The sequence below is a fragment of the Anastrepha obliqua genome, chromosome 1 (assembly GCF_027943255.1).
Source record: "Anastrepha obliqua isolate idAnaObli1 chromosome 1, idAnaObli1_1.0, whole genome shotgun sequence".
NCBI lineage: Eukaryota > Metazoa > Arthropoda > Insecta > Diptera > Tephritidae > Anastrepha > Anastrepha obliqua.
The window spans coordinates 178,780,769-178,806,016 of NC_072892.1; the positions used below are offsets into that span (position 1 = coordinate 178,780,769).

Consider the following 25,248-nt stretch of genomic DNA (forward strand, 5'->3'; position numbering starts at 1 on the left):
CATACACACACACACACACACACATGCATACATGCATACATACGTATGTTACAATAGAAAAATCAGCATAACACATACATACACACAAACGTATTAATAAATGCAACTCTCATTGCTTCTTCCACTCTTTCAGACCACCACAACGCCACGCCCCGTTTACGCCAACTGCCGTGAAATCATACCCAACAAGTTGCAAGTCAAATGGGAGTTGCAAGGTGAATACATACAAATCGAGCTATTCGGACGTATTGGCGAGGATCAGTACATGGCTTTTGGTCTATCCGGCGCAAATGGACGCGCTCAAATGTCGCAATCCGATGTGGTTGTTGCTTTCTACGATACCACCGCACGCGTTTTCCGCGCCGAAGACTACTTCATTTCCGATTTGTCGCAATGCGATGGTCAACATGGCGCCTGTCCCGACGAACGCATCGGTGGACGCAATGATGTTGTCGTTTGTGCGTAAACCTAAGATACTAGGTTGTTCAATGAGTTTTGCGGTTCGATAAGAAAAACACAATTTTATGGTTTGAAATACAGTTTATTATTCAGTATACTCACTCTTAACCTCAATACCCTTGTTCCAACGAGATTTCAAGTTATGGATTCCGTCTCTGAAATGAAAAACTGAAAGGCTGCAAACTAATGGAAACAGATGGAAGTCGCTGAGGGCAAAATATGGTGATACTGTATCAATTCAGATACAGATATATATCAGATGCTCCGACAATTTGAACCTTAATTCATGGATTTTAGCCATTGTCAAAATGCTCTTTTGAAATGCTCGGTGCATTGTCCTGATGAAAGAGATTTTTTTCTTTTGCAAACCGGGTCTTTCCCCACGAAATTTTGCGTTCAGCTGGTCTAAAAGATTACAATAATATTCAAATTTTTTTGTTTTACCAGTTTGCAAGTAATCCACAAGCAAAATTCCTGTCGCATCCCACAAAACTTGTGCTAACACCTTCTTGGGCGATTTTAAGCGCGAACTTGCTTCAGAACCAGGTTTACACCACTCTTTAGCTTCTTATTTTGATTTACGATCATGGTGATGAACCCAAGTCTCATTCATAGGGACCGAGTACACTTTATCCTTTCGAAAACGCTCTAAGTCTTGCTGAGAAAGTCGCATTCGAATGAGTTTTTGCTCCATTTTTAGGAACGAGTTATCTGATGAAGTGGCAAATGAAGGCTCTCCAAGTATGCCACTAGGCCCTGAACCCTTTCTAGGTGTCAATTCCGCATCGATTCAACAATGGATTGAAGACTTCATGAGGTCTACCCACAGAGGTCGTTGGTCTGAGTTGAACTCGTGCAGAGTAGCCAAGGGCTTTGTGAAAGAACCAAACAGGAAAACAGCGACCTTTCTCCAAAAACTCAGCAGAAAGGACCTGAGAGTACTGGTGGGTGTAATCACAGGGCTCAACGTCTATGGTCAGCATATGGCTACCATGGGGGACGTAGACAGCCCGATATGCCTATCCTGTCTTGAGAATGACGACACTGCAGAGCATCTCTGTAGCTGTCCGCATTTTTCAGAATCAGACTTAGGATATTCGGTTGCGATATACTGAGTATGGATAAAGTTCATACTCTTCCTCTTGCGGATCTCTTAAAATTCATCAATTGCCTTTCAGTCACCCGACGATTTTTCAATACGATATCCTGTATTTTTTCTACGATTTTTGCAGTTGAATGTCCTCGACGTGGATCGTCTTCAAAGCTTGTAGGACCACGTTTAAATTGAACAACCCATCTTTCTACTGCACCAATTGATGGAATATCCGCCTAATACACTTTAGACTATCCAAAAATAAAAATCACTGCACGATACTTGATTTTTTCCATTGTAGAAAATACTACGACACGTCGATACTAAATGGCTTGTAAACAAAGAATGAATTGAGAGATGGAAATTAAACTTCACATATGTAGTTCCATATGAAGAGTGTACCAACATAATAAAAAAAATAGGCTAGAAGCAACGCACTCTATCATTTAATCGCAAAACTTATTGAACAAATTAATTTAGTTAATTTCAAAATTAAATTCATATCAACTTTTTTCGCAGTGAGCGGCGATCGTAAGAATGGCGTGACCAGCATTCGCTATAAGCGTCTGATACAAACCAATGAACCAGTTTATGATTTTGCTATACCGATCGAGCGTGAGGTTTCTGTGATCGCTGCGATCGGCCCGTTGAACAGTCGCAAGGAGGCGAATGCGCATTCACACACCGGTACCGACCACACCGTCGACGACGTGCGCATTAATTTCTCATCGCGGGTAAGTAGTGGAACGATATTTGACTCATTTAGAGTTTTCTAATAAGGATGGGTCGATGTTGAAATGCTGTGATGGCCATGTTGCTTGACAGCCTCTGTGAAATGTAATATTTATTATTTGGCTACTCATGTCCCCGGAAGTTCATGCAAATAGTAAGACTTTAGTATGCGTGATTAAAGGTACGGTTACGTTTCGTGGAGGTAACGTGAATGGGACATCAAGGTCGTGCGATTTGATCAGCATGAACGCTGCAGGGTCCTTTGAAAAGAAATCATTTTTCGAATTTCGTTAATGGTTCACACACAGCTCGCTTAATTCCATTTCGACCCATCTTTATCAGAAAATCGTATAATTCATCGCATTTATCTAATTATTTTTTCTCTGCCACCCAAGAACGATCACTCTTGTAAGAATTCACTGTACAGTCTTAAAGACGAGAGCGGTCCAACACCTTGGCCCACACGCAAAATCGATAACGCGACTGTGTTTACGGCACGTATTGGTCCCACGGGCGGCAAGCGTGGTTATACGCCAATTACTGGCATCCCGTCTTGGGGTATTTCTTGGTACTTGAACGATCAACTGATACCAGAGATAACGGTACAGCGTGGAAAAACTTATGAGTTCCATATCGAGGGCGGTGATAACCCCGCACAACCAGCCAGGTAAGAGTGCTCGATGCAGATGGCGCGGGCAAGCACTTGAAATTATTTAAAAAGTAGCCTCACTTCAAAATCTTAGCAGAGTGTTCAATATAATAATTTAAATCGCATTTTCATACCTCTACAATCTCTTTTCTTATACAGATACCATCCATTCTACATTACCGACTCACCGGAAGGTGGTCTAGGACAAAAGACTGGTCTTGAATTAAGCAAACAAAAGACTTATGCTGGTGTGGAGTTCGATGAGGATGGTAATCCAATACCGACAGCGGGTAAGTGAGATTTCTTACAATAAAAAGAAAAATTGAAATCAATTAAACTTCGTCTTTCCAGTTGGTCGCTACTGTGAATGGGTGCATCGCACTGTTGATCGTTCAGCCGAGATCGAAACCTTTGAGGAGTATATGAAGACCGTAATGCTGGAGTGTGAAGAGGGTGAGCCGGGCTATATGAATTGGACAGTACCATTGGATGCGCCGGATCTGTTGTATTATCAGGTGAGGAAATAAAAAGTATAAGCGATGAGGAAGTTATTTTCAGCTCAGTGAATTATCGGAAATGCTGTTACTTGTAAAAAATTTTTGGCACAAAATGTTTTTCAAAGGAAAAGTTTGGCATGTCAGAAAGATGTTTACTTTGCATGTGAACAAAAAAACTTTAATTGGATTGGATTTGAGTAGGCCAAAAAATCATTAAGGAAGGCACCAGCACTGAAGCGTAGATGCCCTTTGTACATTTTGTACCACGATGAAGTTATGAAAAATTAAAAGTATGGATAGGAAAAAAGGGATGATAGATTTCAAAGTTTGCTCTTTAATTATGGTGAAAAAAAGCTTGTGAGGGAACTTCGGCTGTAACGTCACGATCATTTCACATGTATTCACACACTTGTCCAATCAGTCGTTGTGCAGACAGCACCAATTGGTTGATTTTTTTCCACCAACAAAATCTCAGTTTTTTTGTATACACACCACAAGTGACATCAGCCAATCAGCTAATTCTGTGAAAATCTCTCAGAGCTGTATAACGCTCTGTTAAAGAGCCCGACTTTAAAATATTTTCACCATGGATTCATCTTAAAATATCTGACTAAAAAATACGCCTCTTTAATCTAGCGTAAAGGTCTGATTATTCAGACTTTGTATAACATGGCAGGTAGGTAGAAGTCTGGTATAAATAATATATAAAAGCCAAAATTTCTAAAAATAATCATTTGTCCGACAGTTTAAAATTTATGCGAAGTTGTGAGAAGTGCGAATAATCAGACCTTAAGCTGGACAAAACAAATAGAGTGCTTTGAAATGTATTCATCTCCCCGACAGGAGAAAAATTAAAATTAGTGGAAGTTTATGAGATTGCTCACAAATATAGGATTTTTCAGTAAGAGCGCTTCAACTTTTGAACTTTTTTGAATAAAACACAAACGGTTTGACTTTTTTAACTCATTTTTTTTTATTATCGAGTTTGAACATATACATTTAAGTATGAAATTCGATTTCTTTTGCATGACCACCGCGTGCACGTTTTACGAAGTCTAATCGTTGAACCCAATTTTCGACCACTCTTTTGCATAAATCGGCCGAAATTCCAGCAATTTCGCGTTCAATATTGGCTCTGAGCTCACAAATCGTCGCCGACTTGTTACTGTAGACCAATGACTTCACATAACCCCAAAACGGGACGGCTTGTTAAATGGACCGTAAAATGGTCGTAATGCTCTTAAAGTAGCAGCAACAGAACGATTATTTTCATAGTGTGTAGCGTTCCATGATGAAATGTATACTAATGAAGTTTACAAATGACAAGCGAAAAATAAAAAATATTGCGTCGTTCGCCCTCCCTCTCGGAAAAAAGTTGAAGCGCACCTATTGAATAACCCTATATAAGTATCCATGGTCAATTTATGTATCATATTTCAGTACGTTTTAGAGTACTTATTCTTCTAAAGTGAGGAACTCAAGGCATCTGCCATGACAAAGCGAAAGTTAGTAGGTTGAAGCGGGGGCCGACTTAAAGCGGATTCACTTACTAGGCTGTTCAATAAGTTTTGCGGGTTTTTTGTTAAGCCATGTTGGTACACTCTTCATTAGAACGTATGTGAAGTTTCATTTTAAACTGTAAATTGATTCTTTGTTTACAAGCCATTTAGTATCGACGCGTCACAATGTCATTTTTACAATGGAAAAAATCAAGTATTGTGCAGTGATTGAATTTTTATTTTTCCAAGTAAAGGAAATCTGTGAACGAGTGTTGAAAGTGTACAAGCCCTGAAGGCGATCCACGTCCCCACATCAAGAACGTCCAGAAACAGCAATAACACTAGAAATTTTTGAAAAAATACAAATCGTCGAGTGACTCAAAGAGATTTAGTAGAAGGCCTAGGCATTTCATTGGGGAGTGTAAACATCATTCTGACTGAAGTATTGGGTTTCAGAAAGCTGCGTGCACAATGGGTGCCGCATTTGCTAACAATGAATAAAAAAACACATTCGGATGCGACTTTCTCAGCAGCATTTAGAGCGTTTTCGAAAGGATAATGTAGATTTTGAGCGTCAAGTTATCACTATGGCTCTATCGCCACGATTTTTAATCAAAACAAGAGGCTAAAAAGTGGTGATAACCTAGTGTTAGCATCAGTGATGCAAAATAGCTGCGAAAGGAATTTTGTTTGTTGATTACTTGCAAACTGGTAAAATAATAAATTCTGAATGTTAATGTAACATTCTAGAGCAGCTGAAGGGAAGAATTCGTGAAGACTCTGTTTTCCAAAAGAAAAAATATTTTTCAGCAGGACAATGCACCGAGAATTTCACAGAACATTTTGACAATGGCTAAAATCCTTGAGTTAAAGTTCGAAATGTCGGAGCATCCACCGCATTGACTAGATTTGGCTCCTAGGGACTGCCATCTGTCTCCAGACCTAAAAAACTACATGCGTGGAAAGCGTTTTTCAACAAATGATGAGGTCATAAGAGCTGTGAGGTCAAAACTTATTGAACAACCTTATAGTCCTGTAGTCCTCTCTCATTTAATTTCCGTAATTGCGTCGGTTGTTTTTCTACTTGGATGGGAACTATCGATGTCGATAAAAATGGTTTGGCAGCTGACAGTGGCAAACTGTGATCTCTGTTCAGTAAGGTCTAGCAAGTCATTAAATCCAACAAAACGGCCCAACTTGCTATACAGCGCGTTTAACAATCGATTTATTGCAATAATCAAGCAACCATTGACGCCATACGTTCAGATTTTATTGAAAAGTAGTCAAAAATTGGACTAATCGAATGGACCAATGAAATTATCTACCAGTTTTAATAAAGAGAATTAAATAAAGTAGATAAACAAAACAAAATTAAAAAAAATTTATTCCAACAATATTTCAGTTTTGTATCATTTTAAGTTCTCAAGCTCTTAAAAAATACCTCTTACTAAAAGTGGCCGCCGTGGCCGAATGGGTTCGTGCGTGACTACTATTCGGAATTCAGAGAGAGAACGTCGGTTCGAATCTCGGTGAACGATCAAGAATTAAGAAAAAGTTTTTTCTAATAGCGGTCGCCCCTCGGCAGGCAATGGCAAACCTCCGAGTGCATTTCTACCATGAAAAAGCTCCTCATAAAAAAATATCGAGTATGTACGAATAATTTGACTACCACGCACGGATGTAAGACTTTGAATATTTCCATGGCAGCCGGTTCTAAAGGGTGGTTAAGTTTCCAGGGCCGGTGTTGATTTTGAATCATATACAATTTCTTCAGGAAATTATTGTCATTTCTTTTTATTATGATAATATTGGTATGGCTCAATAACGTATGGAGCAAAATATCGGCCAAATAGCCGCCGCGGCCTCTGCGGCACACCTCCATCCGATGGTACAAATTTTCGATGACGCTGAAGCTTAATTGAGGTTCTATGTCTTTAATGTGCCGAATTATCTCATTCTTTAGCTCTTGAATTGTTGCCGGCTTATCGACGTACACCTTTTCTTTCAAATAACCCCAAAGAAAGAAGTCCAACGGTGTCAAATCACATGATCTTGGCGGCAAATTGACATCGCCGCGACGTGAGATTATTCGGCCATCAAATTTTTCGCGCAAAAGAACCATTGTTTCGTTAGCTGTGTGGCAAGTGGCATCGTCCTGTTGAAGCCACATATCGTCCACATTCATATCTTCTAATTCGGGCCATAAAAAGTTCGTTATCATCTCACGATAGCGTAACTGCCTGACCGGCCTAATTTTGGAAAAAATACGGCCCAATGATACCGCCGGCCTATAAACCGCACCAAACAGTCACTCTTTGTGGGTGCATTAGTTTTTCGGCAATCACTCTTGGATTATCAATCGCCTAAATGCGGCAATTCTGCTTATTGACGAATCCACTGAGGTGAAAATGTGCCTCATCACTGAAAATGATTTTCTTCACGAAGTGCGCGATATGCATTTTGATTTGAACGCCCGTTTTCATAATAAGCCTGAATAACTTTAACGCATTGTTCGATTGTGTATCTTTCCATGGTTCAAATTGAGTTAGTCTGAAATTGAAAAATGTCAAATGAAATGCAGAAACGTTTTTCCAGATCAAGCTCGGCCGCGCCAGTATAAAAGCACTGTCTAGTGCGCTAAACACTAACCTTCGCCTACTGATATTTGAAATTAGTTTTAACAGCATTACCGCAGGGCATCGCCTAGACTATTCTGCCTTTCAAAGGTTAAACAAAAGCAACTTCTGACATACAAATTACATACATCTTTTCCAGTTATACTCATTTCCTCTTATTACTTATTTATTATAAGGCCTCAAGCACTGAAGATGCTAGTAACCAGTGTGCTAATTAAGTTAGAGTTATATTGTATACATCCCCTATAAATAATAACAATAATATAAGGCTTCGAAGGGGCCTTATTTACTTACCAAAAAAAAAAAATTTAATTAATTCTTTTAATTTTCAGTGTTTCACGCATCAAAATCTTGGCTGGAAGATACACGTAATCGACGCCAAGGACTCATCAGCTGCGCTACAATTCACCATCACAAACGCGTTTGTGTACACAATTACCGCACTTTTTGGCCTGGTTGTGACGCAAAATATTTTCAGTTTGTCCATAAATGCCTGATAGTGGACGATTTAAAACAGAAATTTGTAAATTTTTTAAACGCCAAGCGAAAAATGTTGCATGGGCCAAGCGAAATGCGCAAAATGAGGAGAAAAAAATGAATAGTAATTAAATTTTAAATTCGATTAAACTATGCAATTTGAATTCCATTTACGTGTACGAAAACATATCTCTCAAAGTAGAAGCATATCCAAGAAGAGCGCATATCGGGACTTTTGAAAATCCACATTGTCATAAATAAATAAAGCATATCCCTACTAAAACCAACGCCAAGGCAACAAAAGTGATTTAAATTGGAAAAAATAGAAAAATATAAAAATAGAAAAATAATTAAAGAAATGCTTTTGAATTGTTAATCCAACATTTTAGGTGTTTAGAAATTGATTTACTAGGAACAAAAATACAAAATCCAAAAATAAAAAATTAAAAATAATAGACTAACGGCATCTTAAGAAGAAAACAAACCTCACCTGATAACAAATTCAAACCATTTTTGCGTGCTTTGTTTTGCCCATTCGCATTCTCGCTTCAAAAGTTTCAACAAACTGAAAGTTTTGCAAACCAAACAACCAGGCTAATATCATCTAAAAACATATCTTGACAATAATTTTAAGACAACAAATATAGGAAACAAGAAAAATAGGTAAAACAAAAACAAAAACAAAAACGATTGAATTTTCGTGTGCATGGATGCATTGGATGGATGTTCAGCGAATGCGTGCGTTGTAGTGAGTGTACCGACATACTTACACACAAGTATTGTACTTACAGGCAAAGAAGAAGAAGAAGATAACAAAATCAAAAAGAAAAATTAAATAGGCGTATATAGAATTTGGTACTGGTGATGAGCGGCACAAAGCAGCAACAGTGTGCAGCTGCAAGGTTTTTTGTATTTTGTAAAACATCAAAACAAAAAAAAAAAAAGAAAACTCAAACTTAACAACTTAAATACTATAAACATTTAATATAAAGTATATTTACTTTATAGTTTCTTTTCTTAAAAATTTTTTGTATTTTTGGTCTACTGGTTTTTCGCATTATTGTACGTCGTAGCCCTATTTGTGTAAGGAAAATGGAAAATAAGCAAACCAAAATGTTATATGTATATGCGGATGTGCGTTCGATAGGAGAATGAGCACTTTTTTTATATAAATATTATGTATTGTACAATGAATTATTACAAAAACAAAAAAAACAATAAAATTTTTTAGCACTTAAGCAGACAATAAAGTTGACGCAAGACAATAATGAAGGAGTCTAGTTGCAAAATTATCAAATAAATGCAAGTACCATTGCGAGAATGTAAAGAAAAATTGTTCAATTAAATGTATGTATATGAAAAAAAAAAACTGAAACAAAAACAAAAGTAAAAACAAAATGTTAATGTGAGACAATAAAATTCACTCAAAGAAAACTGAAAATGTAATATTTAAATTTACGGTAATTAATGTATGTATGTACTTTAACTCTACACACATACATAGGTACCACATATTTACACACACATACATGCATATATACAATAAAAACAAAAAAAACTTTATCAAGCTGTGCGTGTCGGTTTCAAAAACTTGCATTGCGCTGCTTGAAAATAAATGTACGTATTTTTAGGAAGAAAAAAATGGATCTACATACAAACATACATGCACACATACACACACATATTGTACTACTAGTATTAATAACCAACGCTAGTACCAAGCTGAATTTTTTTACATTACTTGTATTGTATATTTAACTGAGGTGCATAAAACGAAAAGGAAAAATTATTGTTGAACATTTGAATATTCTACAAAGTTAATAAGAATATTTTCTATGTTAAGCCTTTAAAGAGAAACACTAGTTTACAATGATTGTGACCTGTGGCATTCAACTAGAAACAAAACAAAAAAAAAAAACAAAAAAACAAATATAAAAAGAAATTGTGCCTGAATCCGTAAATGCAGTCAGATAATGAAAACTTAGAAAACATTTTTTCGAGTTATACAGTCTGTGTCAGAAAAAAGGAATCGCGATTATTCATGAAGTATAAAATACATATATTTAAGTTTTTTTGACATGAAAGTATGTACAAAACAATACTACGAGTCCGCAGTGTAGTCTCCATCGTTGGCGAGTATAGCCTGGCATCTTCGTCATGCTTTTCTGCGTAGCTCGTCGACAAACAGGACTAGATTTTGCGAACTTGACGCACGAGTTGATGCGTTTTCATAATTTCCCACACATTTTCAATGGGGTTGGCGTCTAGGGACTAGGAATGCCAGTCCAATACTGTGACTTTTCTTGTTTCGTTGTTTCTAAATGGGTTTTTCTCAGAGCAGTGGTTTTGATGATGTGGGACTTTGGGATATGTTCGCTTCCTTCAGTCGACGTTCGATGGTGTTGATACTCACATCTATTCCCTTTTCAGCAAGAACTGATTGTGCTTGGTATAGTCACAAAGAAGGGTCCCGTTTAAATAGATGAACGATCACTTTATCCTGCTTTTTGTCGTCGCTCGCTTCAAGCCGCGCTCGAAAAAGTCATCAACATTTTTGTAAACCTTATATCGCTAATTTCACATACCAATAAACTTTTTTGATTTTTTAATCACTTTTGCAACCACGGCGTAAGATAATTTCGAATGCGTGCATAAAAATACCGCCTCAAAACGCTTCGCGTACTTCTCACTCATTTTAGTTTGGTTGCGTTTACGGGAAAGTTTCAAATAGCACTGGCGTCAAGTTAGCACTGGCGTCGTAGCCTTTGAGTGGGACTATTACGCAGCAAAAAGCAGAACGAATTATATCTTGAAGTTACAAGAAAAAACCCGGTTCTTTTCTTCTGACACAGACTATATTTAAGCTTACATTCGAAAGCGAATACGGGGGTCGTTTGAGAAGTCCGTGCAAAAATAAAAACTACTACTTTGTAGCTGGGGGTCGGCAACCTGCGACTAGCGAGCCACATGCGGCTCTTTAGTTCCCTTTAAGTTAACAAAAACAAAGAAAATCACTTGCGAATCGTTCTGAATTGCTTAGCGAGAATTAGGCTGACTGTAAAGAATTCTTAAACGAAATGGAGACTCAGTATTCCGACCTCCTCCTCACAATGAACTGCGTTGGCTCTCCAAAGTTAAGGTGTTGAAACGTTTTGCTTTGTGTTTGAATGAAATAAATACATTCCTAAATGAAAAAGGCATTATTTTTCTTCTTCTTCTTCTTTTTCTTCTTCTTCTTTTTCTTCTTCTTCTTCTTCTTCTTCTTCTTCTTCTTCTTAGCATCACAGTTCTTGGTGAACCATTGCTTCCTTCACAGCTTCTTGCCATCGATATCGATTTACAGCCACTTCCCTTTAACTTTGCACGCGCATTTTCCTAAGATCAGCTTCCACATCTTCTAGCCACCTCTTCTTTGGGCGTCCATTTTTTCCTTCTCCAATTGGGCGAAGATCTAGTGCCTTTTTCGTTGATTGCTCGCTTGGTATTCTAGCCACATATCTCAGCCATCCAAGTCGTTGATACGTGATAAATCTTATTATACTTTATTTCTTAACTATAGTATGTCTCCCAGTTCGGTATTGTGCCTAATGCGATAAGTGCCATCTGCCAGTCTAAGCGGACCTTAGATCTTCCGGAGGACTCTTCTTTCAAGGCACATTAGCTGTTTTGTCTCGTTTCAGCGTCCATAGTTAAGCACAGGTCTTATCAGTACTTTATACATTCTTAATTTTTGCTCACGCGATAATATTTTAGATCTGACCAAGATTAGATTATATGCTTTGTTGGCTGCCGCATTCCGTCATTGATTGCTACCGACATGTCGTGGTTGGCTGATAATGTAATGCCCAAGTAGGTGAACTCATTTACACACTGGAATGTGTATGCCCCACACTCCAGATCATTGGATACAATGTTTGATCTTGATCGGACCAGATACTTAGTTTTTTCTGCATTGATTATCAGTCCAGTTAGATATACTCTTTCCTCCAGCTTTTTGAACGCACCCTGCAGCTCAAAACATTAATCACCCTTAATTAGAGAACGACAAATGGTTGCAAAAATTACTTTATGATGGATAACACAGCGAAATGAAATGAGTTGAACCTTAAACTGCAACGAAAGGGAACGAATTTGCATTGGCAATTTTGAACAAAAATTAATTCCTTCAGCAGAAGTTATTCAGAGCGGTAAATTACTTCCCTTTCAATTTCTAAAGCAAAAGCAGTGCCACTGCTGACACGAATTACTTCAGCAATAAAACAAATTAAAGAATTTGATGACATATTCGAGTAATTCAAAACCAACAAAACCACTTTAGCAGTCATAATAAATCCACTCAACACAAATAGTAACGAAATCCACATTGAGCCATTTGGAATTGAGGTAGGATTACTAGAAATACAATTTTGATTAAAGTTGATCTTTCATCACAATCTTTGCCAACCGATCGCCTCCCATTCTCTTCACATGCTGGTTCCATTCTTTTCTTCTTTTGCGGCTCCATTTTACTACATCAGTGATTCTGCACATCTCTTGTTTCTCCACGTTTCTGTGTAGCCAGCTATTGCTCGCAGCTTTTAACTCATCCCGAAATGTTCACTTCATTTACTTTTCTTATATCTGACTTCATATTCGGAACCAGGAATCAGGAGCAAATATTGCCTAAGAAATGACAGTTGAATGCGGCAGGTCGGAGTTTTTTTATAATTTGTAAGCCTGTGTAACTTTTATTATAAATTTATGTTTTTTAAATCTTTTAACACGTTTTTTCGCTCAAATAAACTACTTTATTCGAATAATTTGATTTTATTTTGATTTATTTCGTAGCTTTTGCAAAACCGATTGGAGCTCAGCTCAGAATAGATGGTATTCATTTTCTTTTCTACATTAGGTAGGTAAGTAGATGAAATGGTTGAACACCAGACTGTCACTCCCCAAGTAGCACGAAAGCGCTATTTTGATACCATTTTTAGACCCCCACCACACAAATATCTACAGCCAGCCAGAATTGCTGATATAATGGAGGAGATTGATGGGATTTAGGTTGGCACACTGACCCAGGCTGTCGAAGAAAAATACACCTTAATTGCCCGGACATTTACAGAGAAAGTGCTCAAGAGTCTTCTTCTCTGAAAGGTTCCCACAACTTCTGCAATGGGGTTTAAATGGTAAACCTAGCTTTTCTGCGTGTGTACCGCTCGTCCAATGACCGGTAAACACAGCTATGAGTTTAGAAATTGAATGGCGTGGAGTCCCCAGAACTTTTTACGACCTGTGTCTATTGTACTGAGGCCAAAGGGCTTTCCAAATAGCGCAGGAAGATATGGTGCTCCATATTTTCTACGCTTTCCTGAGAAATAAGTTGTGCGAATCCCCATTAACAACAGTCAGGGATATGTCAATAACCGAGTAGGAGGTCTCTGAGACCAATTACCCACCCTTCCTTGCAAGCTCATCAGCAATTTCACTTCCCTCAATGCGCCTATGTCTTGGAACCCAGATCAGAGAAATGTTGCCTGCACACCCAAGAGATTTGATCTCCTCCTTATAGGAGTTAACTAGTTTGGATCTGCATCATGTCGACGTCAGAGCTTTGATTGCGGCTTGACTATCGGAAAAAATGTTAATATTTATATCTCTCACTCCCGCGTTCCCTAAGCATTTTGCATGCCTGCTGGATCGCAAAGACTGCTGCCTGAAAAACACTAGTAGTATTTGGAAATTTTGGATATTTTAAGGAAATAGATAAATTAGTTGATTTAGAGAAAACCCCAGCTCCGACCCCCGATCCCATCTTGGAGTCGTCAGTGAGCCAAAGTTCCAGCTCGGTACAGATTTTCCCCGCGTTCCAATCCAACCTACGTGGAAATGTTGTCCTGGCACGACCCTCAAACTCCAAGCGGGTAGAAAGATCAGTCCAAAGTTCAGAGAAATGTGCTGGAAACTGCCCAAAAATCCTACCATGTCCATTGAGAGATGGCTACATGTATATGTATATATTTTATTGATGTGTTAACTTAGATTTAAAATATTTTATATAGGTACAGAAGGCGCTACAAACGAAAGAGGCTGCTGTTTTTGCAGCAGTTCATTAAGGCAGTGCGGTGCAGACACCGATCATCATTGTCTAACTCACCTAACGGTAGGCCCAGGAATCGTGCTGTTGGGACGGGTTGGGCCCAGAGAGGTGTTAGGTGAGTGGGTTTAAGAGGACATACGAATAGGTGGTTAGTATGCTGCGGAGCCCTTTCTAATTCCGGGCATATGTATATTGAGTATGTTGGGGTCGATTTTCTATAAGTAGGAGTTTAGCCTACTTCAAAATCCAGACCGTAATTGAGCCAAAATTACAGGGTTCTTACGAGGTGGCTGAAGCTCTACGTCCGCTCCGATAATGGCATTCGGGAGTCGAGAGTTTAGGAAGTTGGTAAGATGCTCTCGATGAATGCCATTTAATGCCTGTTTGTAAACTGTCCGATCCAAGATTTGCAGTAATTGGTCCTGGATATCGTCGCGGTCCAGTCGAAAAGATGCCTCCAGATTCGCTTGAGAGGTGGGCCAGGCTCTAGTAAATCGATCTGTTGCAACCTCTGTTAGTTTGCCAAGTGTGCCCTTAGGTCTGGTTGGGTCGGAAGTGAGATGGATTTCATTGAAAAGAAAAGAAACAAATTACGAAAACAGTAAATGTCTGTCACAGCAGTCCATTTTTAAAGGTTATCTGCCCGCTTCCAATGAATGTAACTGTTTTTTAAGTTTTTTTTTTCTTGATTTTGAATCTCTTTTTCTCATGGTTTGACCTCGTTTAAATGCGTATTTATATTCAATAAAAGATAAAAATAATTTTTCAGTAATCGATGTTTACGGCTGCTACAATGCCATTTTTTCATCAGACGATTTGTATTCGTACTAAGACAATAAAAAATAATGAAACTAGTTGTAATATAAATTTTTGACAATAAAATGTACTAATAGTTGTAATTGTATTATAATTTACACTTAGGCTTAAATAAAGTAGCAAAAGCGTAGGTTAGGTAAATGCCCTAGCAGTACGAAGCTCAACTATTTTAAATTTAAAAAAATATGAAAATAAAAAAATCAATAAAAACAAGTTAAGAAAACAATAGGTTTACACGCAGTACTGAATATAATTAAAACAGCAACAATAAACGCAACAAATATGCAATTCACATTAGCTGTATTTGTAGATACAATTATTTGAACAAAAAAAGTCATAATCAAATAAAATATTTTCCTATTAAAACTATTATTTTAACACCAAGAAATATTTAAATAATATAATTAGCGAATTTCACTGTATATAAATATTCTTTAGAGGCCTAACGGTATCTCCGAATACTACTTGGAATTACTTGTATTTTGAAACCGGAAAACTAGTCTCTGCGATTTCAATATTTTATTAAAGTTAGCAATGGCTTCTTACTAAATTGTGTAAAATTATTTTCATTACTTTTTTTTTTAAATGTCAGAACGCTTAACGAAATGATATAAATTATTTTTTAAGAACTAATAAAAATTTGTATAGTCCCAAATACCACCGACACGACAGTTAAAGTTCATCAATCAGGACATTTCCACACACAAAAACATTTTTCAGTTCATTTTTATTCTTATTTAATTTTTTTATTTTTTAGGTGAATTGGTTGGCTTCGTCCACTTAAAAACGATTAAACTCTGGTTCACACTAAAGTGCTCTCATATAATTTAAATGTATTTTTGACACATTCTCTTGCATACTACAAGGTGTTCTTTTGGCTGCATGAGAACTATAGATCTCCATAACTATGGTTTGATAGCTGAGAATGGCAAGCGTTGGCAATGTTGACATTTCTGTTCAGTAAGATTTGGCTAGTCATCATGAATCGTTTAAGACCAGCACAACACTTCCAAATTGTGGAAATTTACTTTGACAGAAAAAAAAATAAAAAAAATTAAATCTGTTCGCGAAGCTCATTAAGCACTTCTTCCATTTTACGGTCTAGAGAGCACGCGATTCCCTCTGTTCTTAATCCTTTTCGCACTAATTTTACTCTTCTCGATTCAATACCAGCAACAAGACAAAGAAAAGCCAAAAAGAGTATTGCTGCTGTAGCGCGAAGTGTTGAAAAAGACGCCGAAATATCAATTCATCGTCGTTTTCAACTTATTGGCCTTTGGCCTTCGACTACGTGAAACATTTTACGTAAAGCTCGTGCAAGAATTGAAGCCAAATGACTATCGTTTGCGTCGCATATTTGGTGACTGGGCTCATTTAGATTTATTGGGAAAAGTAGTAAAGCAATGGACTGATCGAATCGATGGATGCCGCGGCCGATATACGCCGCATATGATATTCCAAAAATAAATGCCATGAAATTATCTACCAGATTATAGTAAAAAAAGTGCATGTAGCGTAGTAGACATAACAAAAGTGAAGCTTTCAAGGGAGACAAAGAAAGAGGGAGAGACCCAAGAGAGAATGGGAGAGAGAGAGAGAAAGAATATTTATCTAAATAAATTCACAAAATTTGCAAAGAATACAAATAGACAAAATTTACAAAAAACGAAGGAGGGTCGACCAGTATAGGCAAACGCCGGATACAAACCGTGGCAAATACCCGCGCACTACTCCGAGCGTTTATCACCCGCCCAGACGCAGCGATTCTGGGACCGCACCGACGGCACAAATTACCACAAGCACTAGCCAGGGAACGGAAATAAGCGCCAAAAAGTAGGCACCAAACAAAACGCTAAGAGAAAATTGGGACCAAAAAACGTCCCAAACAGTAGGCACCAAGGAAATATAACGCCAAAAAGTAGGCACCAAAAACATATTTTCTTCAAATTTGCTCCAACAAACAAGCGCCAAAAAGTAGGCAGTGTTATTTCTCACTAGAAATTAGCAACCACAAGGAAAACCCCAGGAAAAATAGCCTAAAGTGTATATAAGGTATAGCTCTCTCTCTCTCCTTTTCCTCTACGTTATATCTTTTTTCTCTCTCACGGAACGAAAAAATCATTTTAAGTTCCCAAGCTCTTGAAAAAACACCCTTTGTAAGGTGGCGCTAAATTAATTATCTTTTCGTTTTTGAATAACTTTTTTTATTAAGTAAAAAATATGATTTTAAGTAATGAATATCTTTATTTTGCCATTTGCGCTTTCCAGCCAGAAGAATGAATGGGGCAAGTTTTCAATTTTGAATTAATAGGCTGACTTAATTAACCTTTGGATGCGCTATGTTTTACCAAAATCCAATGCTATGTCGACAACTAAATCTTATAATGTGATGGAGAGAAATAGAGCCTAATGGCTTGCTGCGTGACCACCATTCGGAAGTGCGTATGCTCAAAACTCCGTGCATGAAATACCAAATGATAGAAAAAGTTATTCCTAAAAGCAGTCGCTCCTTGGCAGGCAGTGACAAGTCTCCGAGTATATTTCTGCTATGAAAAAGTAGCTCATAAAAACCATTTGCCATTAGGAGTCGGTTTGAAACTGTAGGTCCCTCCTATTGTGGAACAACATCAAGACGAACACCACAAATAGGAGGAGTACCTCGGCTAAACAGCCAAAAACGGTGTAATTATAAATATTTATAATAAACTTTCAAACTTGATTTCTCAACACTTTAATTTGTACACATTCATAATTCGGGCATAAGGGGACGATATGCTCTGGCATAGCAGGAAACAAGACGACTCTATTAAAACTATTGGCACTAGACCAGCAACAACGTTTTGCTATCATCATTTTTGTTACCAATATTGCATTCATCAGAATATCACGACAAAATAAAGCAGAGTACATTCAAAGGAAATATATCAGTTTTAAAACAAAACGGCAATTCGTCATTCATTTTGTGCTGGCATCCTAATGAACAATACAAAAGAAAAAAAATAAATCAGCTCTGACTTTTAATAGTTTCGCCTTGGCACAAAGAAGATGGAGTACGAAAATTACGAGTAAAATTTATATTTTCAAATTTAAAAAAATTCAATTTTTCGTTGTAAATTATCCATGAGCCCTGATTACTTTTAACAAAACTTTAAACTTTACAATCGAAAAACCAACCAAACACATATCACACACAGACACACACATACTTACATACATATTTTGTTAAGCAAAACTTAAAAAAAATTGAAATTTATGAAATGCCTAGATTATTTAGATACTTCGCCTCCAATAGAAACGCACAAATTTGAAATGGCTTTCCATTGCAAAGAAGAACAAGAATAAGTTTCAAAATAAAATTAAAAACGCAAATAAATAAAAAAATTAATAATAAAAATAGTAAAAATAGTAAAACAAAATGAACACAACGAGCAAGTAAATATTACATACATACATACATAAAAATTAAAGACACAAACTGCTTAGAAACATACATATCTATTGTACAGGGTGGGCCAAATAAGACCTACTAATGCCTAGCAGTATGCGCAGTTGCTCCATCTTGTTGAAATCACAAATTAGGATACTGCTCCGCCATTGGCCGCAAAAAGTTTTCAATCAATGTTCTGTAAGAAGCTCCTGAAATCGGTTCCGGCATTTCATCCTCATTTTCGAAGAAATATGGACCGATAACTCTAGTGACCATAACACCGCACCAAACAGTACATTTAGATGGGTGCAACTGATGTTGGTGTATTGCCCTCGGATTTTCAGAGCCCCACAATCTGCAGTTCTGTTTGTTGACATAACCATTTAAATGGAAACATTACTTAAAAAATCAATTTGTGTGGCTAATTGTGGAAGAATAGAAAAACTCGATAATTTTAACGCGTTGTGTTGTAATGTAGGGTTCCATAAAAAATTTCCAACAATTCAATTATAACCTACAAAAAGAGACAAATAAATATGTCAAAAAATAAAAAAAGTTATTTGTGCTTAACATTAGTAGGTCTTATTTGGCCCACCCTGTACATATATTTTGCGTAAATGAATGGGGTTTTGCATACTAAAGAATTCTCGCCGTCATTCACAAAGGTGGTATACAAATTCCTTAAGGGGTCCCGTTGGTCTAGAGCTCGAAAATTTAAGATGCTTTCAGGATTTTTATTTTAGAATAAAAAAAAGAAAAGAAAAAGAAAAGACTTTTTATTTAACTTCTTTTACATACAAAAATGATTTTTTTTTTTCATTTTAAAAATGACGTTGAAGTTGGCACTCCCGAAAAATTGGACCTTGCCGGTGTTGCCCATTTTGGCTCTTCTATTTAGCTGAAACACTAAACTCAAAAAAAATTGTTAATCAGTATGACTGTAGCTATGTCCCGTACTAGTATAAAAATAAAAAAAAATGACAAAATGGCCGCGGTTTTGAATTTGACGCTCTAAAAATCGGTTGTTCCAGTTTTTTCATCAAAAAACATATGAAATAATTGAAATAATAATATAATTCTTATACGGGCTACAGCCATTGATGTTGTGAACGACATATAAAAATGTCAGTCGATTCGGTTGAATAGTTTTTTTTTTTTGACAACACCGGGCAGAAAAAAGTCGTTTGGAGATAAATGAGTTACTGGGCTGTAAAAGCTATAATATTAGGAATTTCCGCATGAAAACTTCACAGTACATTCCTAAGATACTATACCTACTTACGAAATATCGAAAAAACAAAAAATCGGTTTTTTGAAATTTCTAGACCGCCGGGTCCCCTTATGGGCCTCGGAAAGTAAAAATTCGCTAAAACAGATTGGTTTCTTATTTACTACTTCAAAGGCGGCCGCCGTAGCCGAATAGGTTGGTGTGTAACTACCATTCGGAATTCACAGAGAGAACCTAAGTTCGAATCTCGGTGAAACACCAAAATTAAGGAAAACATTTTTCTAATGGCGGTCGACCCTTGGCGGGGGTGCTTAACCAAACATCCAAAAAGAGTGTACCCGCCAATTATATATATATAATTGCCGAAATCAGAGAGAAAACAATAGTTTTCAATATTTTTTCAACAAGGCAGTGCTGTCGGAGTGACAGTCCTTGTCCCGATATAAATCGGTGTCATTTACTACTCCATTACAACTATCTTCAATAGACGAAGTTGGTTTTTGGAATGCCAGGATGTTTGATCATAGTGTGATCTTAGACCGCCAAGGGCTTACTAGCAACTCATAAGATTTTACTACCGCTACCATCGACTTTAGTATAGAGATTAAGGTAAAGTTCTCGACGCGAAAGGAATGGGATTTATATTCAAAGTTCAGTAGCCAAAAAGCATACAACTGCACTTTACGCTTTACACTGATCCAGATGGATTGCGGCGCCGGCGCCGGTGCATATTCGAAAGACCTCGAAACTTCCAAGTCTTTTCGCCTAGGTATGTAGGTAGATGAAATGGTTGAAGTGCCAGTTTGGCACTCCTCAAATAGCACTAAAGCGCCGTTTTAATATCATTTTGAGACCTCCAACAGGCAGGTATCTACAGCCAGCTAGAGCTGTTGATGTAATGAAGAATATTAATGGGATTTAGGTTGGCGCACTGCCCCAGGCTGTCGAGGAAAAGATCACTCAGTGATCTTAATCGTCTAACTGCCAAACCCGGACATTTACAGAGAAAGTGCTCAATAGTCGTTTTCTCTGAAAGTTTCCCACAGCTTCTGCAATGATGGTTAAATGGCAAGCCGAGTTTTTCCGCCGATGAGCTGTGAGCCGATCGTCCAATGACCGCTAAACACAGCTACGAGTTTGGAAATTGAACGGCGCGAAGTCCCCTGGACTTTCTGAATACTCCTTCTGTTGTACTGAGACTAAAGGGTTTTCGAAATAGCACATTAAGAAATGGAGCTCCATCTTTTCTGCGTTTTCCTGAGAAATAATTTATGCAGTTCCCCTTTAACAACGGGCAGGGGGATGCCGATGCCCGGGTAGGAATAGTATTTTTCAAGCAGAAGTTCTCGGGATAGGAAATGTTGCAGGATAATTAGAAACCATTTACAACAACTATCGGAAGTTTGTATTTTTTTGAGACAGTCAAGCAGATAACTTTGGTTTAAAGTCACCTACAACCAATTCAAAAATCGTCGAACAATGGAAAGAAGAACGTAATGCTTTAGCGCGCATGACAGATATCATTGTCATCGAGGTACTTGGCCGTAGGAATATAAAAGGAAATAATAAAGTTGATGAACTGGCAGCTCAGGTGGCATGCTATAAAAAATCCGAAGCGGTGGAAATAGGTTGTCACCGAGGTGTGCGCAAGAGGGAGATCTTCTCGCTATTCCAGAAGCAGTCCGTTGACAGATCGTGCTAGTCGATATACTGGATACCTGCAAAATAACAAAACAAACGTGCCCCCATTTCAATAAATTCAGAACTGACGAGTTGTTAAGAAAGCCACGAGCAGACATTTCAGACTTGTGTCAACAATTACCAACTCAAGACCAGTTTAACAACACAGTAAATGAAATAATTCAATATTGTCGGCCGTCGTAGCCGAATGGGCTGGTGCCTGACTATCATTCAGAAAACGAAGGTTCGAATTTCCGCGAAGCACAAAAATGAAGAAATAAAATTTTTTAATAGCGGCAATGGCAAACCTTTCAAAGTATTTCTGCTATAAAAAAGCTTCTCATAAAAAATATCTGCCGTTCGGAGTCGGCTTGACTCGATAGGTCCCAACATCAAGACGCACGTCACAAATAAGAGGAGGAGCTCAAGCAAACACCCGAAAAAGGGACCGTATACAGAGTACTATAGAAACTTTCTCGCAACGCTGAGCAATGTTTTTCTTCCTGTCAAACTTCTTATTCAAAATAATGCCCACATTTTCAGCTTTCTTTTGTACCTGTCGTATAGGTATTTTGCCGGCATACGAGCGTAACTTTCGCATAGAGAACTCCCATATCGATTTACGCAGATTGTATGTATGTATGTAGGTGCACACATACATGAATAAACATTTCACGCTAAATAACTTGTACATATATACACGCGTACATACATACACACACACATATCCATACATATGAACTACTAGAATATGCACACAATCCGATTCTTTCCAGTTTGTAAATTAGAAATTGATGCATCAAAATAGTCTAGAAGTAAAAAACAGAAGAAGAAGAAGAAAAAGTAGGTATATATGAATGTATGTACTTCTTAGCATTAAAAATTAGCGTGTAAGTAAACGATATCTCGATATGTTTAGAAGGATTTTTAGATAGCTCTATTGTTCTCATTAAACTCACTCACTGTGAATATTTGCTAACTAATTAAAAAAAAAAGAAAATATATAAAATAAAAATTAAAAAAAAATTGAATAATTAATATAAATAATTACAAAATCATAACAATTAATCCTAAATCGCAATTCCAATTACCTTTAATAGATAAAAAGAAAATGGCGACAAAGCAACTGTTGTAACTTCACTTCAAACAAAATCAAACTTAATTATTTAAAATGCATGAACTTTTTCACTCTTCTAAACAGATATTAACTAAATACATACATACATACATATGTTTGAATACGCATAAATGCAAAGGAAAAAAACGAAAAGAAATTAAGCACACACATACATACATATTTTGCATGCATTCAAAAATAAAAATTAAAATTAAAAAAACCAATTCATAATAAGAAACTAAAAGAGTTAAGAAATCAAATGAATGGAAAAAGTTGCATTAAAATCATGAAAAAAGGAAATAATATAGAAAATTCCATTCACACACAAAAACAATTGGGATTTGTAAATAAATTCAAGCACAGCGCAGCGCATACGAAAAACAACAACAATACATTTACAAGGCATAAAAAGCAGCAAAAAATATAAAAAAATAAAAATATTTTAACTAAATCACAATTGGAAATAAAATGCAGCAAATGAAACGAATGTAAATTACAGAGGCACCCACACATACACACACACAGTGAAATTAGTAATGGCCGGATTTGTGGATTGTGAGAATATAAATAAATAGAAAAGAAGATGGAAAAGCACACAAAAGTTAGAATTCGTACTTAAAGTACAATAGTTTTGTCATTTCGCAACATTTTCATATTTGTAATAAAGAAAATAAAACTCACACACACACACGCGCACCCTTGCCCTGGCATACATTAGAAATATTATAGATGCATTGCAATATTGACAATAAACAAAATTTACGAAAATGTTTTGATCAAAATTTGCTGTTTATGTGCAAAATCCAAAAGCAATTAATTGTATTCAAAATTCAAATAAAATCAAATAAGCAAAAACTTTCGATAAATTGCATGTAGCTATTGAAAAAAACAAGAAGTAAACGAAAAATGATTACCTACATACACACAATAAAATGGTTATAAACACAAATTGCATCTGTCTTATATTGAATGTAATACGACAATTATTGAAAATAATAAATAATGAAAAAAAATTAATAAATTCTTTTCACCTTACGGCAGCGAGTAGGGTTTTCATTAAGGTGTTAGGGGTAACCATAGGCCTGAAATAATGATGGTTTTCAATCATTTCTGTTTGTGAGTCAATTGTTTTATTTCACAAAAATAAAAACATAGCATTAATACATCGTATTTCGACTTAACTTTAGCAAAATATCAAAAAAAAAATCAATAATTGTAAAAGTTATCGCTATTTGTGTAGAGCCCATTTCTCTAGAAGTCCCTTGTGGTGATAATCAGAAGTCCTTGGAGATTCATCTAACATCAATCGGACAAGAGAAATTAGTTTTATTAATAGATAATCTTGTGCCTGATGGAAGCTTTTTTTTCAAAACTAACAATATGGCAGCCTCAGGAAATATTTTTCAGATTTTCGAGCAAAAGCCGACAATTAATTGTTAAAAACAAAATTGAAATTAAAAAAAAAACAAATCCTTCGATCAGGCAAGAGTTTTTTATGATTTTCAAAAGCAGTATAAGTTTTATTGAAATCTACCAAGTGGTTTTTAAGTTACAGTGATCACTAGTTCAAAAAACATAGTTTTGAGAAAGACGCATTAAAAACGCAATCTGCTCCGGAGCACCCGAGCGCATTTTTGTTAATTGTTGAATAACACGAAAAGTATTTCTCGGATTTACTTAAAATTTTCACATAATATTTTTAAGATCTTATACTTTAAGAAAATGCTAAGAAAATGCAAAAAAATGCAATTTTTTTTAATTCTGCTGAGCCTTTCGTGCCATACTTTATCGAAAACTTGCGAAACATCAAGAAGAACGGCTGAACACACTTGAAAGTTTTATTTATTCAAAACAAACTTATTCAAAACTGGGCTCGATACACTCTCTTGCGCGAGTGTTTCGGGTCTTTGACCGGAATGTCGTTCAGGTTGTCGGTACAAGCCTTTGGGGTGGCCTCTACGGACGCAAAACGTTGTCCTTTCATGGCCAAATGCCATTGTCCGAATAGGTACGAGGGGTGCCTTTTATATGTCAGGATTTGGCAACCCTGGTGTTGCAATCTGGCAACTGACAGCTGTATCGCAAAGTTTGACATTTTTTGGCTTTTACGTACTCAGAACGTTTTGAAATACCAGCGCTATTTGTGTTGTTTACCGTAACTTAAAAGATTCATCTCGGTCCAAAAATGGAATTAAATCGTGAACATTTTCGTGCGATTATTTTTTACAACTTTCGACGTGGATTAACTCAGCAACATTGCATGGATGAACTTAATTTATTTTTTGGCGATGAAGCTCCATCAAGGACCAGTGTTTATCGATGGTATGGTGAATTCAATCGTGGTCGTAGTTCACTCCAAGACGAATTTCGTGAAGGTCGTCCAAAATCAGTTGTTGTTCCGAAAACCATTGAAGCTGTGCGCGAAGTGATATTGCAAGATCGTCATGTGACCTATCGTGAGATTGAGACAATCTTAGGCATTAGTGGGACCAGCATACATTCAATATTGCATAAACATTTGACTGTCAAAAAAATTTGTTCGCGTTGGATCCCACACAATTTGTCAATCGCTCAAAAAATGGCTCGTGTCGATTGGTCGAAGGAAATGCTCAAAAAATACGATCGCGGGGCTTCGAAACAAGTCTATGACATCGTAACAGGTGATGAATCATGGATTTACGCGTATAAGCCCGAAAGTAAACAGCAGTCGACTGTATGGGTGTTTCAAGATGAGCCAAATTCAACAAAAGTTGTTCGCGCACGAAGCACTTCCAAGCAAATGGTCGCCTGTTTTTTCGGAAAAACTGGACATGTCGCAATTGTACCACTAGAACAACGCAGAACAGTAAATTCTGAGTG

The 25,248-nt window shown here is 36.9% G+C and overlaps 1 protein-coding gene across 1 annotated transcript in view; it reads left to right on the forward strand.

Moving 5' to 3' along the window:
• LOC129242158 (protein Skeletor, isoforms B/C) overlaps positions 1 to 8,730 on the forward strand; it is a 167,672-nt gene extending 158,942 nt beyond the window's left edge. The window contains exons 7-12 of the mRNA XM_054878723.1: positions 134 to 458; positions 2,072 to 2,286; positions 2,680 to 2,951; positions 3,093 to 3,223; positions 3,285 to 3,448; positions 7,898 to 8,730. Coding sequence (XP_054734698.1) covers positions 134 to 458; positions 2,072 to 2,286; positions 2,680 to 2,951; positions 3,093 to 3,223; positions 3,285 to 3,448; positions 7,898 to 8,062 — 1,272 coding nt within the window. The 3' untranslated portion in view covers positions 8,063 to 8,730. The remainder of the gene's footprint in view (positions 1 to 133; positions 459 to 2,071; positions 2,287 to 2,679; positions 2,952 to 3,092; positions 3,224 to 3,284; positions 3,449 to 7,897) is intronic.
• The last annotated feature ends 16,518 nt before the right edge of the window (positions 8,731 to 25,248 follow it).